Source organism: Scardinius erythrophthalmus (genome assembly GCF_964197995.2).
Source record: "Scardinius erythrophthalmus genome assembly, chromosome: 2".
NCBI classification, from domain to species: domain Eukaryota; kingdom Metazoa; phylum Chordata; class Actinopteri; order Cypriniformes; family Leuciscidae; genus Scardinius; species Scardinius erythrophthalmus.
The window spans coordinates 2,400,615-2,420,347 of NC_138222.1; the positions used below are offsets into that span (position 1 = coordinate 2,400,615).

General features: G+C 37.6%; 1 protein-coding gene across 1 annotated transcript; it reads left to right on the forward strand.

Annotated features, from left to right (window-relative positions):
* The first annotated feature begins 2,333 nt into the window (after positions 1–2,333).
* cdh31 (cadherin 31) lies at positions 2,334–18,758 on the forward strand. Its single transcript, XM_081358782.1, has 16 exons — positions 2,334–2,734; positions 2,866–2,980; positions 4,888–5,138; positions 8,295–8,435; positions 8,549–8,704; positions 8,924–9,068; positions 9,173–9,348; positions 9,428–9,556; positions 9,651–9,836; positions 9,920–10,164; positions 12,095–12,237; positions 12,309–12,533; positions 12,648–12,869; positions 13,359–13,489; positions 16,512–16,655; positions 17,920–18,758. Exons 1-16 carry the CDS (start codon positions 2,684–2,686, stop codon positions 18,124–18,126), a joined length of 2,667 nt encoding a protein of 888 aa, XP_081214908.1. The 5' UTR covers positions 2,334–2,683; the 3' UTR covers positions 18,127–18,758.
* Positions 18,759–19,733: the final 975 nt, after the last annotated feature.

A 19,733-nucleotide genomic window follows, 5' to 3' on the forward strand; every position in this document is an offset into this window, starting at 1 on the left:
CTTGTGACTGGTTTTGTGATCCAGGGTCACATTTCATACTAAAAAAACGAAGATGTGAAGATGCATTTCCAAATAAAAAAGGTTTCTCATGCCCAAACGATCTCTCTCCATTGGTTCGGTCTGGGAATGTTATGCAGGCCTTGTTCACATTCTAGAGTATTTCATGTTTTCTCCTGCAATATTTGTCCTCTGGGGCTTATCAGCGACAGATAAGCAGACTCCAAACAAATGATTAACAAAACATGCATTGTCTTCCAAGGTGCTCCGATGAATTTCAAGCCTTTCTCCAAATGCACACTGTGGAAACACATTGATTTGTATTAAGCTTTGATGGACAAGTATATAAAACCTCACAACTACAAACAGTGCTTAGACTAGGGTTGTCGTCATGCTAAAAAGACAGTGAGTCTCTACAAAGACAAAAATTAGAAAGACACATTAAAGCCAACTTCAGAACTGATAGCAATTAGTTCAACAGTTTCCCCAAGGATGAAGAACACAATGTGCTCCTTTGTATGTTTTCTTGTATAAAGGTCAACTGAATAACATTCATATTTTCGTGTTTTGTAAGAAGATCCAAACTCTCACAGTCAGAGTACAGTTTAGAGACCTAACTAACATTGAAAACAGGCCATGAATATTCATCCAGCAAAAAATTAAAAATAAAAAATAAAAGAAGGGGGTTAGTCTTGCTTGGGGGAACTTATCCTGATCTGGTTATTGAACTGAACTGAATCAACATTGAACTGACTCGAGCTGAATAATGGCATTTATGTTTTCTATAGAAGCTTGTTTCCACCACAGAATAAGGGTTATCGTGGTGTTTTATGTCTCAATTTTATTTTTATTTTTATTTTTATGTCCCACTTTATTTTTCCTCGCAATTGCGAGATATAAACTTATAAAGTCAGAAATGTGAGATGTAAACACACAATTGTGTACAAATGTCAGAACTGTGGGCTGACTTTTTTCTCAAAATTGCAAGTTTACATCAAACAATTTTGATTTTATAACTCACAACTGCAAATTTATATCTTGCAATTCTGAGAAAAAAAGTCAGAAGTATGAGTTTATATCTCTCACTTAACTTGTAATAAGTTTATAAAAAGAAAAGTCAGAATTGTGAGATAAAAAAGCTGAATTGAACTTGTTTCATAAAGAATGAGCTTTACATTATTGAACAGAACTATCAACAACTGAAGAATAATGACACTATTGTTTTGCTACTGCTTTACAGCAGAATTACACTCATATTTGATCAAATTTGCATCATTAATTCTGCTATTTTCTTGTTTATCATTGTGAAGCTGCTTTGAAAACATTTTTATTGAAGCATTAAAAAAATAAAGGTCACTTGACGTAAATTTGGACACATAACTATACATCCATTTATTATAGCGAATGATCTTACACTGACAAAAACAACAGATAGTGATATATATATTTTCCAGAAAGACAATTATAATGATAATGGAGGAGCCAATATATCTTGTTGTTTACAAAAAGAAAAGAAGAGCACAAAGATAGAACGGATGAATACACTTATTCCTTGGAAACCATATGCTAATTTTTACCACACTCTGTTGGAAACAAAATACGTATGGTTTCATGATCACATTGGAAACTCGTGATCAAACTCAACACTAAGGAGAAACTAAAAACGATCTTTGGTGGCCTGAGGCATCCCAAGCTGAACAGAAAGCAAGAAAGAGGCACCCGAAATTAGTTATGGATATCTGGGTAAACCGTTAAATTAATAAATACATCATAGGGTCAGTAATATAATACAAAGCAAGCATTATAAACCATGTTAGAGAGGTTATTATTGAGGCATTGTGTGGGAAGAGGCCTGATGACTCTTGGAAAGCCATAACCATTGTATTACTAATCTTGAAGTAAATCATCAGGGTCACAAGAAATACCAATCGAATAAGTAACTAACATGGAAGATGTGCAATATGATTTACTGAAATCTAAGCTATTTTTGCTATTTCTTCACATGACCATATTGTGAATGGGATTCATTGAGAAAATAATGCACTATTTGTATACTGTATGAGCAGTTGGCACTGACATAGGCTACATGGTGTATTAAGTTTTCATTTTATAGGCATGGTCAATAAACAATTTCTCTTATCAAAACCTAAATTTTCATGTATTTGTTAACAGAAACATAGTATATTTTGATTAATGTGGGCTATTAGTTTCAGTAAATCGAGGCAGTAGATTCATCATCGTTATCAATTTCATCATCAGCAGACAGAGGATGTGTCTAAGGGGATTTTACAGTGTAAAGCCATGAAAGGAGTTCTTCAGTTCAGCAACATGAGTGAGCAGTTGAACAGATAGTCTTTTAAAGAGTTAATTGTGTGGGATGATATGCAGGATGTTTGAGAAGCGCAGCGTTTCGATATTTCACACGAAGTTCACTAATCCGGGGATTTTCGAACTGTGTTTTTTTTTTTTTACCTGTGTGTCTGCCTCGAATAGCTACCCATATTTGGACATGGTAATTACCGGATGGGCGAGGTCACCTGGCTGCTGACGTCAGAGCAGAAATACCTGCTGGAAACCATTTCCTCAATTTGCTGCTGTTGAGAGGTTGGAAAAACAGCAGCTCTTTACTTAAAAGCCTCGAAAGATTAAAAAGCTGAAGGATTTTGTGTGGATTTTGGCGTGTCGAATGGCTTGTGTGGGGATTGTGCGATTAGGAGTTATAATTTTTCTCTTTCAGGTAAGTTAAGTTTTTTTTTTTTTTTTTGTCTGGCGTCGAGTTGTGGACCTAAACGGTGGCGCGCCTTCGGACACTAACGGCTTGGTTTATTATAAAATATTTTTTTTTGTTGACTTTATTTTTGTAACTAGGTATTTTCGTGTGGATATTCGGAGGAGTCGACATGTACACCTGGGTTTGAGTCGGAAACAGTAGTTTTAAAAGTGCACAGAGATCACCTTCACAGGGGGAAAAGACTAGGAAGAGGTAGGTCAATACAAATCTCTTTACAACACTGAAGCGTTTTCAAAATGTTATTAAATATTCAAATATAACGGGAAGTATGCTAATTCAAAAATGCTATGTGTGGTCTATGCTAGAGTCTAAGTTAAATCTGGTCTCACCTCAAGTTTAATTGCTGTGTCTCGAGTTTCGTCAAAAGTCGGTGTGGTCGAACATTGTTTTACAGCACTTATTTAATTCAACCTATTTCGATTCTTTAATAGCCGTTTATTAGATCTAGAGACTTTAACCTCTTAAAGATATTGGCAAGTTAGTACCTTGTTTTTGTTTCCTGGTGTGACAGCAAAGAGTTTTTATTTGTGCAGGTTAAACTGTTGTTTTTCTGTGCAACACTTAGGGTTTAACTCCACAAATGTTGAATTAAATCACATTTTAGTTCTCTCATTTGGCAGCATGTGAGGTGTTTAAAGTCTCTATGAAATCTCATGCTTCAGTAGACCTGCAGGTGTTGTGAAATTCAGATGATCTCATTCTGAGTTTCTGTGGGAGTGAAACCAGGAGATCAGGGTCAACAAAACATTTAAGATTTAGCCTATCCCCTCCTTTTTTTTTTCTTTTCACTCATTGAAATATATAAACCCAGTTATATTTGGTTCTGTCATACCCAGTGCTTTATTAGCCACAGTGTTTATTAAGTGTAAGAATTCCTATTTAATGCATTGAAGGTACTTTCCATGAGAGGTGATTCAACTTATCTTAGTTTCGATTTTATGCCCTCATCTCACAAGCATTGTTAATTTTAGTCATTTTTCTAGAGCCATTATGTGAGTTAATACAGCATTATTCTGATTTATTCTTTCATATTAACTTATTTTATTTAAAAAAAAAAAAAAAAAAAAAACCTTTTTGTTTGGACATTAACCAGTCTTTGGTTTCATATTGCAATAGATCTGTAAGTTTACCTCTGTACATCTTTTATAGGATTTTCCTTTATTGTCCCACTAATGGTGGCTTATTTCTAAGAGCTGATTGGTTTCACCACTTCCGACCTCTAATGGATGCACTATTAGCCATAGCAAAACCTCTGTATAACTGGATAGTGGTTGTTTAAATGAATTATGCTGCAGTTTTGGGAAAAGGATTGACACAGTAAGCATCATTCTGAAGTTATTTGGCATAAACTAGCCTAAAGCATGCATGTAAGCTCTACCACATCCAAACAAACATTGAATGTGAATATTGCAAATTTCAATTATTTTTTTATCACTGTTTCATAATTTTTTTCATAACACTTTACACCCTTATGTATAATGCATTATGAAAGTGTTTTTAATGCAGTAACTCTGCCTTGTAATGCACCTTATAATGCATTGTATGTTCTCATGAATAATTGTAACCACGTTTATATAATACATTATGCTTCATTGAACGCACATTTAGAAAGAAACGTGCATTAAAACACTTGACAAACGACGAATTTCAGATTCTGCAAATATTATAATGCATTTTATCTTTGGTTACAATTATTTATGAAATGATATGTAAAAATACCTTTATAATGTACTATACATAAGGGCTTTAAGTAAAGTGTTACCTTTTTTGGTCCCATCCATGAGGCTCTCAAACTCTTTCATGAGACCAGAAATGTATATTATAAAGTGGCCGATTGGCCGTTATTACAGTGAATCACTTAATACTGTGGGTGGTCAAACATGTGGCAACAAGTAGCCTAGTTTTTGAATGATGAAATGAAAGTGAAGTGAAACAAGTAAAGCTTATGTGGAAATATGAATGGTGTATGTACCGCTACAAGTTTCAGCATATCACTTTCCTAAAGAAAAGTTCCTTTTTTTAAAATAAAATTGCATTGAAGTCATAGCTTGAGTTTGTTCTACCTCTGTCTTAAGTTTATGTACCTTTCCCTCCCTCAGTTCCTTTCACTAGTTGTGATGGAAGAACACGAACGCTCTACCAGTCCTCTGACAAGCGGTTTAATGTGGACACGGATGGGACTGTAACGCTGAAGAGACAAGTGACTCTTCATGAAGGCCACAAGGTGTTTTCTGTGGACGCTTGGGACTCCAGTGGCAAGAAGCACACGGTATCTGTCAGAGTTGAGCGTGTCCATCATCATCATGAGGACCATCACATGGACACGGTCATGAACATCTCCTCTCCACAGGTACAAACTAGTTCCTTACAGAAACTGCTGTCAGTACAGTACAAGCCTGACCTCTATTGGACACTTCAGTTTTTATGTGTGCCACTTTACTATCACACTTTAAATGGGCATATTCAACTATCAAATTCTGTATTTTTACAAATTATTATTATTAGAGGCCCATGTTAAATTCATGATTTTCCAATACCGTCATTAAAGATTGAATATAGAGCACTGTTCTATATTCTTAATCCTAAAGGTAATTTAATCACAAAATTACTATTGTTTTGCATCAAGTGCGGTTTACTAATAATAAATGTTTATTTCTTGGAGTTAATTTCAGTTAAAATCCAGTTAAAATTTACTTTTATTAACAACAGTAACATGCAAAAAGCAAAAAAAAAATTTAACCGGGTCAACGCTTTGATTATATAAGGAGCAAGTATACAAGTTTGACTTGTTTTCTGCGCAATTCAGTTGCAGTTTAAAGGGGTCATGAATTGTGAGAGATAACTTATTGATCTTTTGACATAAGAGGTCATTGTACTATAAAAATACCCGGTAAGTTGCAGAACTCAACTTCCTTGGTAGTCCAAAAACAGCTTTTATTGAAACCAAGCTCAGAAAATGACTCCTTCTGATTTTGTCATTATTGCGTCATAGTGTGACGAAAGACTGTAGTGCTGCAGTCATCCTTTAACTGAAACGATGGAAAGTCAGTTCTTAAACTTTGTTTGCCACAGCCAAGACTTATTATGTAATGCACATAAATGTTTCACATTGTTAGCATATGCTTTTGTTTCAACTATGTAAGGAGGTTTCAACATCGGGAGTTTTTAAAACCAATTTACATGTGAAATGGCAGGGACATTGAAAATTAATATGATAGCCAATCATGGCAGTGGGCGTTTAGGCTACCTCAAGTCTTTAATGTGACTCCTATAAAAAGTGTTCAAATGATAGGGTCAAAAACAGGATTTAAAATGGATTTACTTCTAAATTCGGATGTTTTTTGATGTAGTAACTGTATGGAGTTTAAAAACACATCTTTAAAGGGGTCATGAGCTGCATTTATATTTTTTATTTATAGAGACTACAGTACAAAAAAGTAGTGCCAAACATATAACATTTATTTCTTGATTTGATATGTTAAAGTATTTTTGTAATGTCTAAATATAAATTAAAAAGCAAAACATGCAAATTTGCCACCGAGTGTTAGTTTTCCTACATCTTTAAACTTCTAGTGCTACAAATGGGGACGATCGTCAAAGGATGAAGAAATAATGGTTTTAGTGATCTCATTAAAAATAACATTTAAATTGGTTATTTAGAGCTTTGAAGTGCTGGAAAAAGTTGTGAAGCACTTTAAGTGCTTCAAGTTCATTCTCAAACAGTTGTAAGAACCCTCAGATTAATATTGTAAAAACATTTGACTATTTCTGCCACAATACCATGGTTACAGTTAGCGTTACTACAATAGTGAATCCATGGTGATTAGTGGATTGTGCCAAGAATGAACAAGTTATGGGTGGCTTTTCAATGTTTCTCCTGCTTTCCATGTCAACACTTTTTGATCTGATATGGTTTATTGAACAGAATTCTCTGCTGAAATTGGCCTTTATTGATACTGTGGTGAATTCAAGCACTTTCTCACTGGATCTCCCAGCGCTGTCTACTAACGGTGTCACATGATTGAGGTCGGCCCACGAGTAAACCTGTTGTGCGCTTTTGTCTATTATTGGTTGATGGCTGGTTTCTTTTTGCTTTCGTTTCGTTTGTTTCTTGTGCAGCTGAAATGGCAGCTTTTATCAGTTGGGCAACATGGTAGTGGTACCAGTGTGACCTCTAACAAAATTGAGTTGCACTGTAGGGCTGCAACAAACGATTATTTTGATAATCGATTAATCTAACGATTATTAGAACGATTAATCGACTATTCGTCGATTATTTCGCTGACTAATCAGTACGCTTGGAACGATTATTCAGCCTTTTCAATTAGTTAAAACACTGAGTTATACATATTCTAACTATAATATAAAAAAAGAAAATCACTTCAGCTTTTGAAATGGTTGTTTTAATGAACTTTGAGCAACTAAACAGGTCATTCTCTTTAAGTTTTCAGATTTCTGTCCAACTCAAATCACACACAAATGCTCTCTAAGCATTGGTTAAGTATTCTGTTCTCTTTCAATAGAAAAAAATAAACAAAAAAATGATCAGCTGCATTACAGACACTTAAACTGCAAACAATTATTATATGTGTGTGTGTATATATATATATATATATATATATATATATATATAATTTTTATACATTTTTTTAAATTGATATGACAATTGAACTGAGCTGACAGAGACATTCTCATTCACCTTTTAATTTACAGTATAAAAAAATAACTGACATGATATTCTTCATAACATCTCCTTTTGTAAGTCTTCATGAATATGTAACAAAATACAGACAAGGGATAATACTGTAATAACGTTACCTAATAGAGCTACAATAATAAAAACAGCCCTGACTCCTAAGCTCGATCAAGCTTTATTCTATGCAAAAATAAATCATCACATTACTGTAATTATATTATTATTGTTAATATTATTGCTATTATTAGTAGTATTGCATTCTCTAAAAAGAGATTTACTTCTAGTTATTTAGCTTCAGCTGGAGAATATTCACCTCTCACCGGCTCGTCTCGTGCCGGGTTTTTCCTCTTTAAGTGTTTTAACATGCATTTTGTGTTCCCGTGAAAAGCAAGTTCCGCCTTGTATGTATTGCATACGACAGCATTCTTGGTTTGCACCTTACTAGTTCGGATTCGTTTGCACTCCGTCATAATTCGCGCTGTGTTTTCTTCTACCGCAATAGCATTTGTAACGGCTGCATTACACTCTAGCGCTACAGCGCCGTAGCGGTCAAATTGCGATATTGCAGGCCCTTACATTAGGTCACGTGGGATCAAACGACTACTCGACAACAAAGATATTTGTCGACAATTTTTTTTATTGTCGACGTTGTCGACAATGTCGACTAATCTTTTCAGCCCTATTGCACTGGTGGAAAAAATGGTGCAAAATGCCACCATTTAGCAAATGCCACCAGTCTGGAGCCCTGAAATATACGATGTACAGCGAGCCAAGAAACAATTTCGTTCATTGTCATTTACTAAATTTCAGATGGAATCTCCCGCTGATGATCTGGTTCTGATGTTTCCAAAGTCGTCTTCGGGTCTGAAGAGAGCAAAGAGAGAATGGATTATTCCTCCGTTCTCTATACTTGAGGATAGCAAAGGTCCTTTCCCATTTAAACTGCACCAGGTGAGAGAAAGACATGAAGGGAAAGTTGGACGAGAGTTTTGTCTTATCTACATTTGTTATTGTTTCTTATTAACATGTTCTGTTATTGTATCTGTTTTTTTTTCTGTATTTAGATTAAGTCAAGCTATTCTAAGGAAGCTACGATGCAATACAAGATCACAGGTGAAGGAGCGGATCTGGAGCCTAAGGGGACTTTTTATGTAGAAAGATTATCAGGGAATCTGTTTGTGACTCGACCACTCGACAGAGAACAAAAAGCTTCATACAAAGTAAGCTGATTTTAGGTCTCTAACTTTTAAAATCAGCAGATAGTTCTTGGTGTATTTTTAATGTTAGGTTTTTTTGCTTTTTTTTTTTTCGTTTGTAATTTGTACATCTACTAAATTGTTTTTCTTAAACTACACTTGTCAAAGCTAACAGACATGGACTAAAAGACAACTTCAGATATTTGTCTCTTAACATGCCTGTATTTCTGCTCCTGTCTTTAGCTTGAAGCTCGTGCGACTGGAGTTGATGTGAATATTTCAGAAGCGCCATTGGAAATTATTGTATATGTGCTGGACAAAAATGATAATAAGCCTGTATTTACTCAAAATCCATTCAATGGAAATGTTCCTGAAGCTGCTGGTATAGGTAGGTGTATGATGCAGTTTCTTAATGAAATGGTTTTTAGCAGTTTTTTCCCCAAATGGCTCTTCAGTTTCACCGAATCAGTCTTTCTTCTTCTCTCACTGAAGGTCATGAGTTTATGACAGTCACAGCCACTGATCTAGATGATATTGTGGATACTGACAATGGTGTTATCAGTTACTCAATCGTAAAGCAAGATCCAGAATTGCCAAAACCAAACCTGTTTACAATCAACTCTGTTACTGGAGGAATTCGTGTGAATGCTTTAGGCTTGGACAAAGAGGTGAGAAATGATGACTGGATCTCGCATTGATGAATGATTTAATGTAAACAAACTCACCAGAAAACATCTTTCTTTTCAGAAATGGTCCAGATATACTGTGTTAATTACGGCTACTGACGATGCTGGAAAAGGTTTTGCAACCACTGGCACAGCTGTTATTACCGTGACTGACAGCAATGATAACGCACCTCAGTTTGAGCAAACCACGGTAATGTATATTAATACATTCAGAATATTATAATATAAGTGTTACAACTATATTTATAACTGTACTTATTTACACCACACTTCTCTTTGTTTAGCACAATGTATCTGTCCCAGAGAATAAAGTAGGGGCTGAAGTGGCCAGACTTACAGTTACTGATGGAGATGAACCTGGATCTCCTGCCTGGTCAACCAAATATAAGATTATTAGCGGTGACAACAATGGGTTTTTCAGTGTCAGTACTGGACCCAGCCAGCTAGAGGGCATCATCACCACTGTAAAGGTACTGTGTGTTGCTCATGTGTTTCCACAGACAATGGTTGTGATGATGTTCCTTTAGTAAAAGATGCTTTCTTTTCCATTCAGCCCCTGGACTTTGAGAAGAACAAGCAATTCATTCTGTCTGTGATTGTTGAGAACGATGATCCATTTGTTGGTTCTTTGCCCACTTCCACTGCCACAGTCACTGTGAATGTAATTGATGTGAATGAGCCTCCAGAGTTTAATCCAAAGGAGAAGGTTATCTTCAAACCTGAAGATTCACCAGTTGATAGTGAATTGGTTACTTTTAAAGCCACTGATCCAGACACTGGAAAAGCACAGAAGATAACGTAAGAAATGTTGCAAATCATTTTATCCCCTCAGATTTTCATTCCATTTGAAAATGTACTGCTTTCTCTAGAGCAGTGGTTCTCAACAAGTGGGGTGCAAATTGTTTTCAAGAAACAACACGCATACAGGACATCATTTAGTTACTGAATGTGTTTTATTGCGCTTCAAGCAGAATGCATATAAATAAAAACACCGCTCTGCATAAAACCCAGCTGGCTCTCCAGAGGTCTGGTTTTACATCGCTGCTACGAGTTGCGTTCAGAGGTGAAGATGTTTCTTGATGCAAAGTATTACAAAGTAGCAAAAAAGTATCGAAGTCGCTCGCCAAGAGGCAGTTCACATATCGTGTCTTTTTCGCGCTCAAGTTCATTCAAATGTAGTCGTGCGGTAAGCGCGCTTATAATTGAAGCGACGCACTCGTTTTTTTTCCAGGCGTAACGACATGAAAAAAGACATGAAGGATGCGGGTGCACCCAAACACTACGGGTGTTTTTCTCTTCTCCGCAAATAAATCTTGTAACAGAGCTACAGCAAGCGTTTTTTGGCGGTGGAAATCCATTAGCCACTAAAACTTTTGTCATTGTGGAGAGCGCAGTGCATGGTTGCATAGCAACGACAGACGCCACGGGAAAATCGGACTGAATTTTACTATAATAATAAAAGATAAGCTAAAGTGTATTGTAAATGTCAGTAAATCATTTTTTATAAAAAGAATGAGTCAAAGATAAATTAAAGTCTGAAGTATGTGAGGTTTATGTTTTTATAAAAACCTTTTTTGTCAACTTTATTTGAACTTGCAACATGTTATATACTAACATGTACAAGACACTTTTAAAATCTGGCTATCATTTTTAATCGTATTATTTTAATGTTTATGTTAGTGCGTATTGATGCTAATTTTATTTGTTATTTGCTGTTTTTCGACATAAAACTTGGTGAATTGATTTGTGTAGTATTAGTACTTTTTGAACAGGATTCTGTGATAACAGTGATCATTTTTGGCACTATAATAATTAAATGAAATGTTCATGCCATTTTATCTAGTTATGATCAACTAAAATCAACTAATGTGTTTTTTACAGTAGGCCTATAATATGCAAAGTACAATTTTCTATAAAAAAAAAATTATCTGATTCTGTTCTTTTCTCTGACACGCGTTGCTGGGTCTGGAAGGTTACTAATGTGATTGCTTTATCTGTAAATTAAGTTAATGCTTTTTCAATTACTGAATTCATTGAAATAAAATGAATTCTTTGATTTGAATTTTTTTTGGCAATGCGTCGTGTAGGTCTTAAATTTCAATCTTCATGGTCTTAAAATGTCTTAAAAAGGTCTTAAATTTGACTAACTGAAACCTGCAGGAACCCTGCATACCTTTTAGACTTTTTCGACAGGTTGATGTTGGCATTGATGTGTTCAATAAATTCAAAGTCTGTGCAATCGTTGGCGTTCGTTGGATCCAAATTGGATCTTTGCCATGTTTGGCTAATTAATAAAAATGTTGCATGTTTCCCAACTCCGCTGACTGTGCAAGAGACGGGGATAAATATCTTTCCTTTGATTAACACAGCCGCACAACATGTTGAAGGACTGAAACAACAATTCGGCCATTATTTCAGTGAGGATTTCAGTTGATTTGCTTGGGTCAGAGATCCCTTCAGTTTATGTTCCAAAAGGTTGAGAACCTCTGCTCTAGAGATTCAGATCTTTTAGCAAACCAATGTCCACAGACAAATCTGAGAACCACCTTAGCTACTGTCTACCTATTAATGCATTTATCCCTTCCAATGTCAAATCTCTCATATGCAGAATTCAAATCATAGCATGCCTGTATATCCTTTGAACTTAAGATTTTAAACTTCCAGGCAAGACTTAAGTTGTTCTTGCTGAACATTTCTAGTTTTAACCTGTATGTTTGGTTCCTTCCAGGTATAAAATTGGCACTGATCCTGCCGGCTGGCTGAGTGTTACTCCAGACACAGGAGTTATTAAAGTCAGGAGCCTTATGGATAGAGAATCTTCCTTTGTCAAAGATGGCAAATACAGAGCTATCATTTTGGCAGTGGATGATGGTAATTTGTGTTTCATTTTTTAAGAGGAGAATTATTGCTGGCCTTTTTCTGATGTCTGTGCTTGTGTGCAGGTGAAGCTCCAGCAACTGGCACAGGAACCCTGGTAATTGAATTGGAGGATGTAAATGACAACGCTCCTGTCATCAGTGAAAGGAATATAAGAATGTGCAATCGTGGTTCAGCCCCAGTGCTTCTCTCTATAACGGACAAAGATGGACCTCCTTTCGCTGGTCCCTTTAGAGTTGAGACCTACGGAGAAACCAGTAAAAATTGGTCCACCTCGATGAATGGCACATGTGAGCAATTACTAATGTTTTAAAGAAATTAATCTCATTCTTTCATACATTACACATTGAAATATGTATCTGGCTTGGTATACATGTCTAACTATTATAATGTTCCCATTTTAGCAACCGGTGTCTTTCTGACACTGAAGTCTACATTGGAGCAGGGTGACTACAGTGTTGTCCTGAAAGTTATTGATCAGGGTGGGTTTGATCAGGAAAACACCATTCAAGCAAAAGTGTGTGACTGCGAAGGAGAAGCAGGGGAATGTACTACCAAAGGAGCGGTAGCAGCAGTGCCACTATCTGGAGTTCTGGGAATCCTGGGAGGAATCTTGCTTCTGCTATGTATGTAATTTCTCCCATGCATTTATGAGTGTACATGTAGTTGATCTTCCAAGCTTTTTATGCATACAGAAAGTTCAGTGTTTCCCACAGGATAGAATGTTGTACATTTTAAAGAGAAATTCGTCAATCTGATCACTTTGAGATTTCAGAGTCAAGAGCTCAAACCCATATTCAGTGTGCAGATTAAACAAAGAAAGTTCAATAGTGCAAAACACATTTAAATAACTTGTTATTATAAGAAGTTAAAATATATTCAATGGCCGCCACAGTCTAGCCAACGTATGGGAAACAATGTACTTTATACTGCATAAAAGGTGTCTCATTGCTAGCAATTTTTTCCAAACATATTCACTCTTTGAATTGAACTATAAGATCAATAGCAATCTAATTTTCCTTGACCTCTTTTGAGTCCCTATTCAATCTTTCTTGGTTCATTATTACTGCTGAATCCTTTAGGCTTGCCATGTTAAGTTGTTTCTTTTACCACAGTGCTCGCTCTTCTTCTGCTCTTGTTCATGAGGAGGAAAAGTAGTACCAAAAAAGAACCTCTCCTTCCTGAAGATGATACAAGGGACAACATCTACTATTATGATGAGGAAGGCGGTGGAGAAGATGATCAGGTTGGTTTTCATTTGAAATACTGTAAGGGGGTTTATCAGATTTTAATGGTTGGGTTTGTTAATTGGTTCATTGGTACCTGGAAATTGACAGTCAAACTTGCTTTTGAACAAGCAACATGTCTTTTTATAATCACCATATTTTACAGTATAAGCATTTAAGTTAACAGGGTGCCCTCAGAAAGCGCTTATGGGGCCTAATTCAAGGTCCAGTGATTCACTACCTGAATCGCTGTGGTGCTCGCACTAAAACATTAAGGACCCGCAGGGACTTCGATCCTTGTGTAAAAGAATATTCTATTACATCGAATTAAAGGCTGTAACTTGTACCAAGATCTACAAATGGTACAAGCAACGTCTCTTTCAGGAGATCTTAAATTTGGAAAAATAGCTTAATGTAATTGCTTCTTAAACTTCAAAAGGTGATTTCATTGTAAATGAGAGCACTGCACGTTTCAACGTTATCACGTGTTTACCTGCCCTTCCAATCTTAATAGTTAATGGTAAATTAGCTTGGTTTGCTGAGATGGGGAGCTGGAGGAATGCTGGAAGTATTTCCTCAAGGATGGCATAGTGACGACCGCTTGTATATACCGATGAGCCAAAATTTTGACCACCTGTCTAATATGCTGTTCTTCCGCGTGCTACCAAAACCGCACCGGCCTGCCAAGGCGTGGACTCTAGTATTTGGCACTATGACATTAGCAGCAGATCCTTCCGATCTTGTAGGTTGTGAGGTAGAGCCACCTTGGATTGAACTTGTTGGTCCAGCACATCCCACAGATGCTCAATTGGATTGATATCTTGGGAATTAAGGACACCTTGAACTCATGTTTCTCAAACCATTCCTGAACAATGTGGTAGAATGAGACATCATCCTGCCGAAGGAGGCCTCTTCCACCAGGGAACAGTGTCAGGAAGCAGGGTAGGTAGGGGGCACGTGTCAAATGTACAACCACATGAATGGCTGGACCCAGTGTTTCCCAGCAGAACATTGATCTCTCTTTTTTGGCTTGTTGCCATCGCACAGTGGATCCCGGTGCCATCTCTTCCCCAGGTCAACAGCGCACACATACATGGCCTTCCACGTGATGCAATAGGGGACTCGATTGGATTGAGGAATTTGGAGGCCAGGGCAAGACCTTGAACTCTTCATGTTCCTCAAACCATTCCTGAGCAATGTGTGCTGTGTGGCAGGGTGCATCATTTATTCTGTTGGAGGCCACTTCCACCAGGAACACTTGTCAGGAAGGGCTTTACTGGGTCTGCAACAATGTGTAGGTAGTTGACATGTCAAGTTTACATCCACATGAATGGCCAGATCCAGTGTTTCCCAGCAGAGTTTGATTCCATGACGCATTCCTCCCATAACATTACAATTTTTGTGACTTGTACCACAGTAGACCTTCTGTTGGCTCAGACCATTCGGGATTGCATTCATTGTCCATTGAGCCTTGAGTGCCCAACACACTGTTTTGCCAGTTTGTGGTTTGTCCCTCCTCGGACCACTGGTAAATCCTCACCACTGCTGACTGGGAGCAACCCACGAGCCTTGCCGTTTTAGAGATACACTGACCCAGTCTCCGTGCCATAAACATTTGGCCCTTGTCAAAGTTGATCTTTATTTGTTGCCCATTTTTTTTCCTACATCATGATTACAAAAACTGATTGTTTGCTTATCTAATTTGTTCAGATCTTAATATTTCGGACTTGTTAGGATATGATCAATGATATTTGATTTGCCAGTGACTGGTCAAAGTTTTGGCTCATAAGTGTAAGCTTGTGGTGATTGACAGCACTGAATGATTGGGCTCTTCCCAAGCTTATGTTTGGAACTTCAGTTATACCAGGAGATTGCCTAATTTTGACTCGTCTCTCAAGAAAATGTTTAAAGGCTGAATGTGAGGTTAAGCGTTTTATAAAACTTGCTAAAACCTGCCCCTGCCCATATGGCCGTCTTGACATTGCATCACACACAATTCAAGATCAAGTGGTGATAATCCTCTGTGACTGCTTAAGCCTTGCTCAGATCACGATCACTTAACTAGCATTGTTGACCGTAACAAGCTCTGATTTGGCTGCGATCTGGGGTTTTTGCTGCAGAGCTTTGAAGTTTATTTGCAGCTGTGAAATCCAGCCAAAATTCATGTAGTGTGAGTTTGCCTCAAGTCTGACTCAAATTGATGCATGCTATCTATAGCTATTCATTTATTAGAGGTTCTGACAATGTTAATTGGTCAGTTTTATTTAATCTGGTTGAATGAATGATTCAATGACTCTCTCAAAGACTTCACTTGATTAATTACTGGATGAACATGCTATTTTGAATGACTCATAACATTTGTCACTTCGCGCCACCTACTGGTGTAACAATGTAATTGATAGATTATTCATTTGAAGCATCAAGTTACTTTCAAAAGGTACAGTGAAAATGCTATCTTAGGCATCAGTGTTTATATCCGGCCTATAAACGTTTATCCCAGAACTTGTGATTAATCTGAATTATTGCAATTAAAAATGATACTGTGTGGTTGAAAAGACTGAAGCTGTTTGATACCTATACATAAATGATCTTAATGATGGTTTAATAGGCATAGGGAATCATTGTCATTTTAAGAATAAGATCATGTGGGTGTTTGAATCGAGATTGCAATATTTTAACGATTAATCGTGCAGCTGTAGTTTGCAGAGCTCCACTCGCAGTGACTTGTCTAATGAATAAGCATTATAAAAAGGAAATAACATGGTAACCCAGGAGTCAGCAGGAATGCTCTTAATGTGAATTCTTGATGCATACCGGCGGTTGCAGTTACGCCCCAGACAGCAACATGGTGTCGGCCCACATCCGGTACACATGGTTTCCACATGGCCCAGATGTGGGCCGGATCTGTTGCTGTCTGGTGCTGATGTTAATGTGCTGTAAATACAAGGTTTATGAAAACGTAATAACATACTGACCAACTGTCTGCTGCTGTGTAGTAAATGGTTTTGCTGTACTTTAATATCCAACACTCTTTCTGCGCAGGACTTTGATTTGAGCGTACTGCATCGAGGCTTGGACAACAGACCTGACGTGTTCAGAAACGATGTGGCGCCCACTTACATGACGGCACCTCAGTTTAGACCCCGGCCCACCAACCCTGATGAGATTGGCGCGTTCATTGATGATGTAAGTGATTTTGTTACTTATTAAACCTCAAGAGAATTCCTGTTAAACCTCAATTAAGAGAATTATTTTAAAGCAAGATTGAAGTATTAGAGATGAACTGATGTATCGGCCTATAATCGGTATCGGCCGATTAAAGCTGTTATTTTTGCCATTGACCGATTGTTTAAAAACAGCCGATAATCAGTGCCGATTATATTGTCAATCAAAAGAATGTGGAAAAACGGAAAAAAGAAACGGCTCTGGGTCATTCATAAAATGGCGCGTTTACTCGGCACTGTTTACAAATGTCTTCAAATTGGAGTGATACTGAAACTAAGTTGTTGACAAATCTCTTCATATGCCTTTAGAGTAACAGTTAGCGATACTGTCATGTATGATTAAAATAAATAGCCTTCTTTAAGAACAAGGCATACATTTCCGGTTAATGACATCAGAGTTTACCAGTATTTTGGAACTGATGTGTGTATTAGGGCTGCACAATTAATCGCAATGATACTGCATGAAATTGACACAGGCTGCAATTTATTTTAAGCACAGCTTGTCAGTGCAGCGGCTGATTGGTAGTAAATGCTTCTCCATCTGAACACCAGAGGGCGTCACACACGCACGCCAAATATGCCTCTGAACACCAGTCTCTCACACACTCCAAATATGCCCCTCCATAGAAGTATGATAACGCATCATTCCAGGAAATCCCTACCGACAGCCGTCTCTGAATGAACGGAAGATTGAAACGCTTTGATTAAACATGACTAATAAACACACGACTGACCTATTATGTGTAAGAAGCTCATCTCAGGAGGAGCTCAACTGTCCTTATGAAGTGAGTTTGGAGTAAAAGCATGATATTAAATGTCTTTTGTTGGACCAGAGGTTCACAAATGCTTCTCATGTTTGGAAAGATGTTTGACGCATGTTGCCTTTATAAGCGACTCAAACTCGCAGAGCTTTCAGAGTGAGCCGCGTTTACAGAGCCGATCATCAATGACGCGCTGCGCATTTAAAAACATAATCGCAGCCTTTGCAATTTCATAATCTCGATAAGCCAAATCTATTTAAGTGCGATTAACATTGAAATTGTGATTAATCGTGCAGCCCTAGTGTGATCGGTCTGTTACCGGTAAAAAGCCAGAACGCTGTTGCTTGTGTGAACGGCACACCTGTCAAGATTTATTTACCGGCAAAGTCGTTCTGGCTATTTTTCGGTAGCTTACCCGGGATTGCTGTGTGAAAGGGGCTAACGACTCTATTCTTTGTCCGGTAGAATCTGAATGCTGCGGATAACGACCCCACCGCTCCACCGTACGACTCTCTCCTGGTGTTCGACTATGAAGGAGGCGGCTCAGACGCAGGTTCGCTCAGCTCCCTCAACTCCTCCAGCTCAGGAGGAGACCAGGACTACGACTTCATCAACGACTGGGGCCCTCGCTTCAAGAAGCTGGCAGACATGTATGGAGGAGGAGACGATTAAGACTCTGTTTGTTTGTTTTTTTGTTCATTTCTCTCTCTACAAGAAGAGATGGTTTAAAAGTGCAAAATATGAGAATTTTTATAGTTCGCTTTATGGTCTGTTGATTTGAATGTTTAAAGTTGGAGCTGGAAAAATAGCACTGTTCACCTGCCAACAAAAAGGAAATGTTCTTCAGTGTTTTCTTTTCATGGGAGCACTCTAGGCAGGAACGTGGCTTTGTTTTTCTCCCGTAAAAGCATCTCACAATTCAAAAGACATTCGATATTTGTTCGGATTGCTCCGTGGGGAAGAATCTGTAATGCCGCTTAAGATGTTTGTCCCAAATTTTTTTGCCCAGTATATTTTATGAAATGTAAGAGTTATGTTTTTACAACTTCTTTGGCATTAAAGATTGATCTAAACTAAAGCATGAATTATACTGTAAATTTACTTTTTTTTTTTTGAAAGCACTGAATTTTCAAAAACTTTTTGTTTGATACATGTCTCTATTTCTGTCCTTTCCCCCTCAGCTGCAATGATATTAATTGCATCATGTATGCTTTTATTTCTTTTATATAGTTATATGGTTTCAGCATTACATTTTTTACACTGGTGCTTATTTCCCTTTTTTTTATTAAATTACTTTTACTGTGTTTGTTTCCAAGTGTTCACTCTATAACACACACAACACTGGCTAAATGATAATATATTTTTCTAAAGTCTGCTTGAAACCATTGCAACCAACTTTAAAGGGGGGGTGAAATGCTCATTTTCACTCAATCTCCTGTTAATCTTGAGTACCTATAGAGTAATATTGCATCCTTCATATCTCCAAAAAGTCTTTTGTTTTATTATATTTTTAATTGAAAGATTGGCTGTACCGAGTCTTTCCGGAAAAAAACGAGCGGCTGGGGGCGAGCCGTGTGGGCGAAGCTAAAGCTGTGCTAACGCGCCGAGCTAACAACACACAGAGACAATAGAAGTAGTTTTACTCACCGAACCTTTATCATTGTGACAGCTCAATCCTTAAGCATTAGACGATCTGCAAATCCGATCTGGGCTTTGTTTATAAAACAATCATCGTCGAAATGCAGGGAACAACAGTCTTGCACAACTCCGTTTATGCTCAGGAAAACAAACTCCATCCACGGGTGCCTTAACGCCGGGTTCTTTGGGAATCTGTGCAGGGTTGTCTTGCCCTGGCAACCAAAAACACACTTCTTTGGTGACACTGACTTCCCAAAAGCCGGGCAGGGCGCTTTGATGGCGAACTGCTTTCACTCTCTTGCTCTGTTTTACGAGTGCGCGCGCGCCCGCGATCTTACCGTGCCCTTAGAAGTGCCCTTAGGACCCATATAAGGAAATTCCGCCCTCTCTTACGTAAGACAGAGCCATACTCGAAAAAAACTTTCCGAAACTTGTGACAAACCGGAAGGACAATTTTTGGAACAAAAATACTCCTTCAAACGTACAACTTAACTTTTGAAACTTTGACCATGTTTAGCATGGGAATCCAACTCTTAAAAAGTGTAAAAAACTCAGTATGCATGAAACAGTAATTCACCCCCCCTTTAACTTGGCTTGAGAACGCCAACTTGCTGAAATTCGATTTCAACTTAGTACTACTT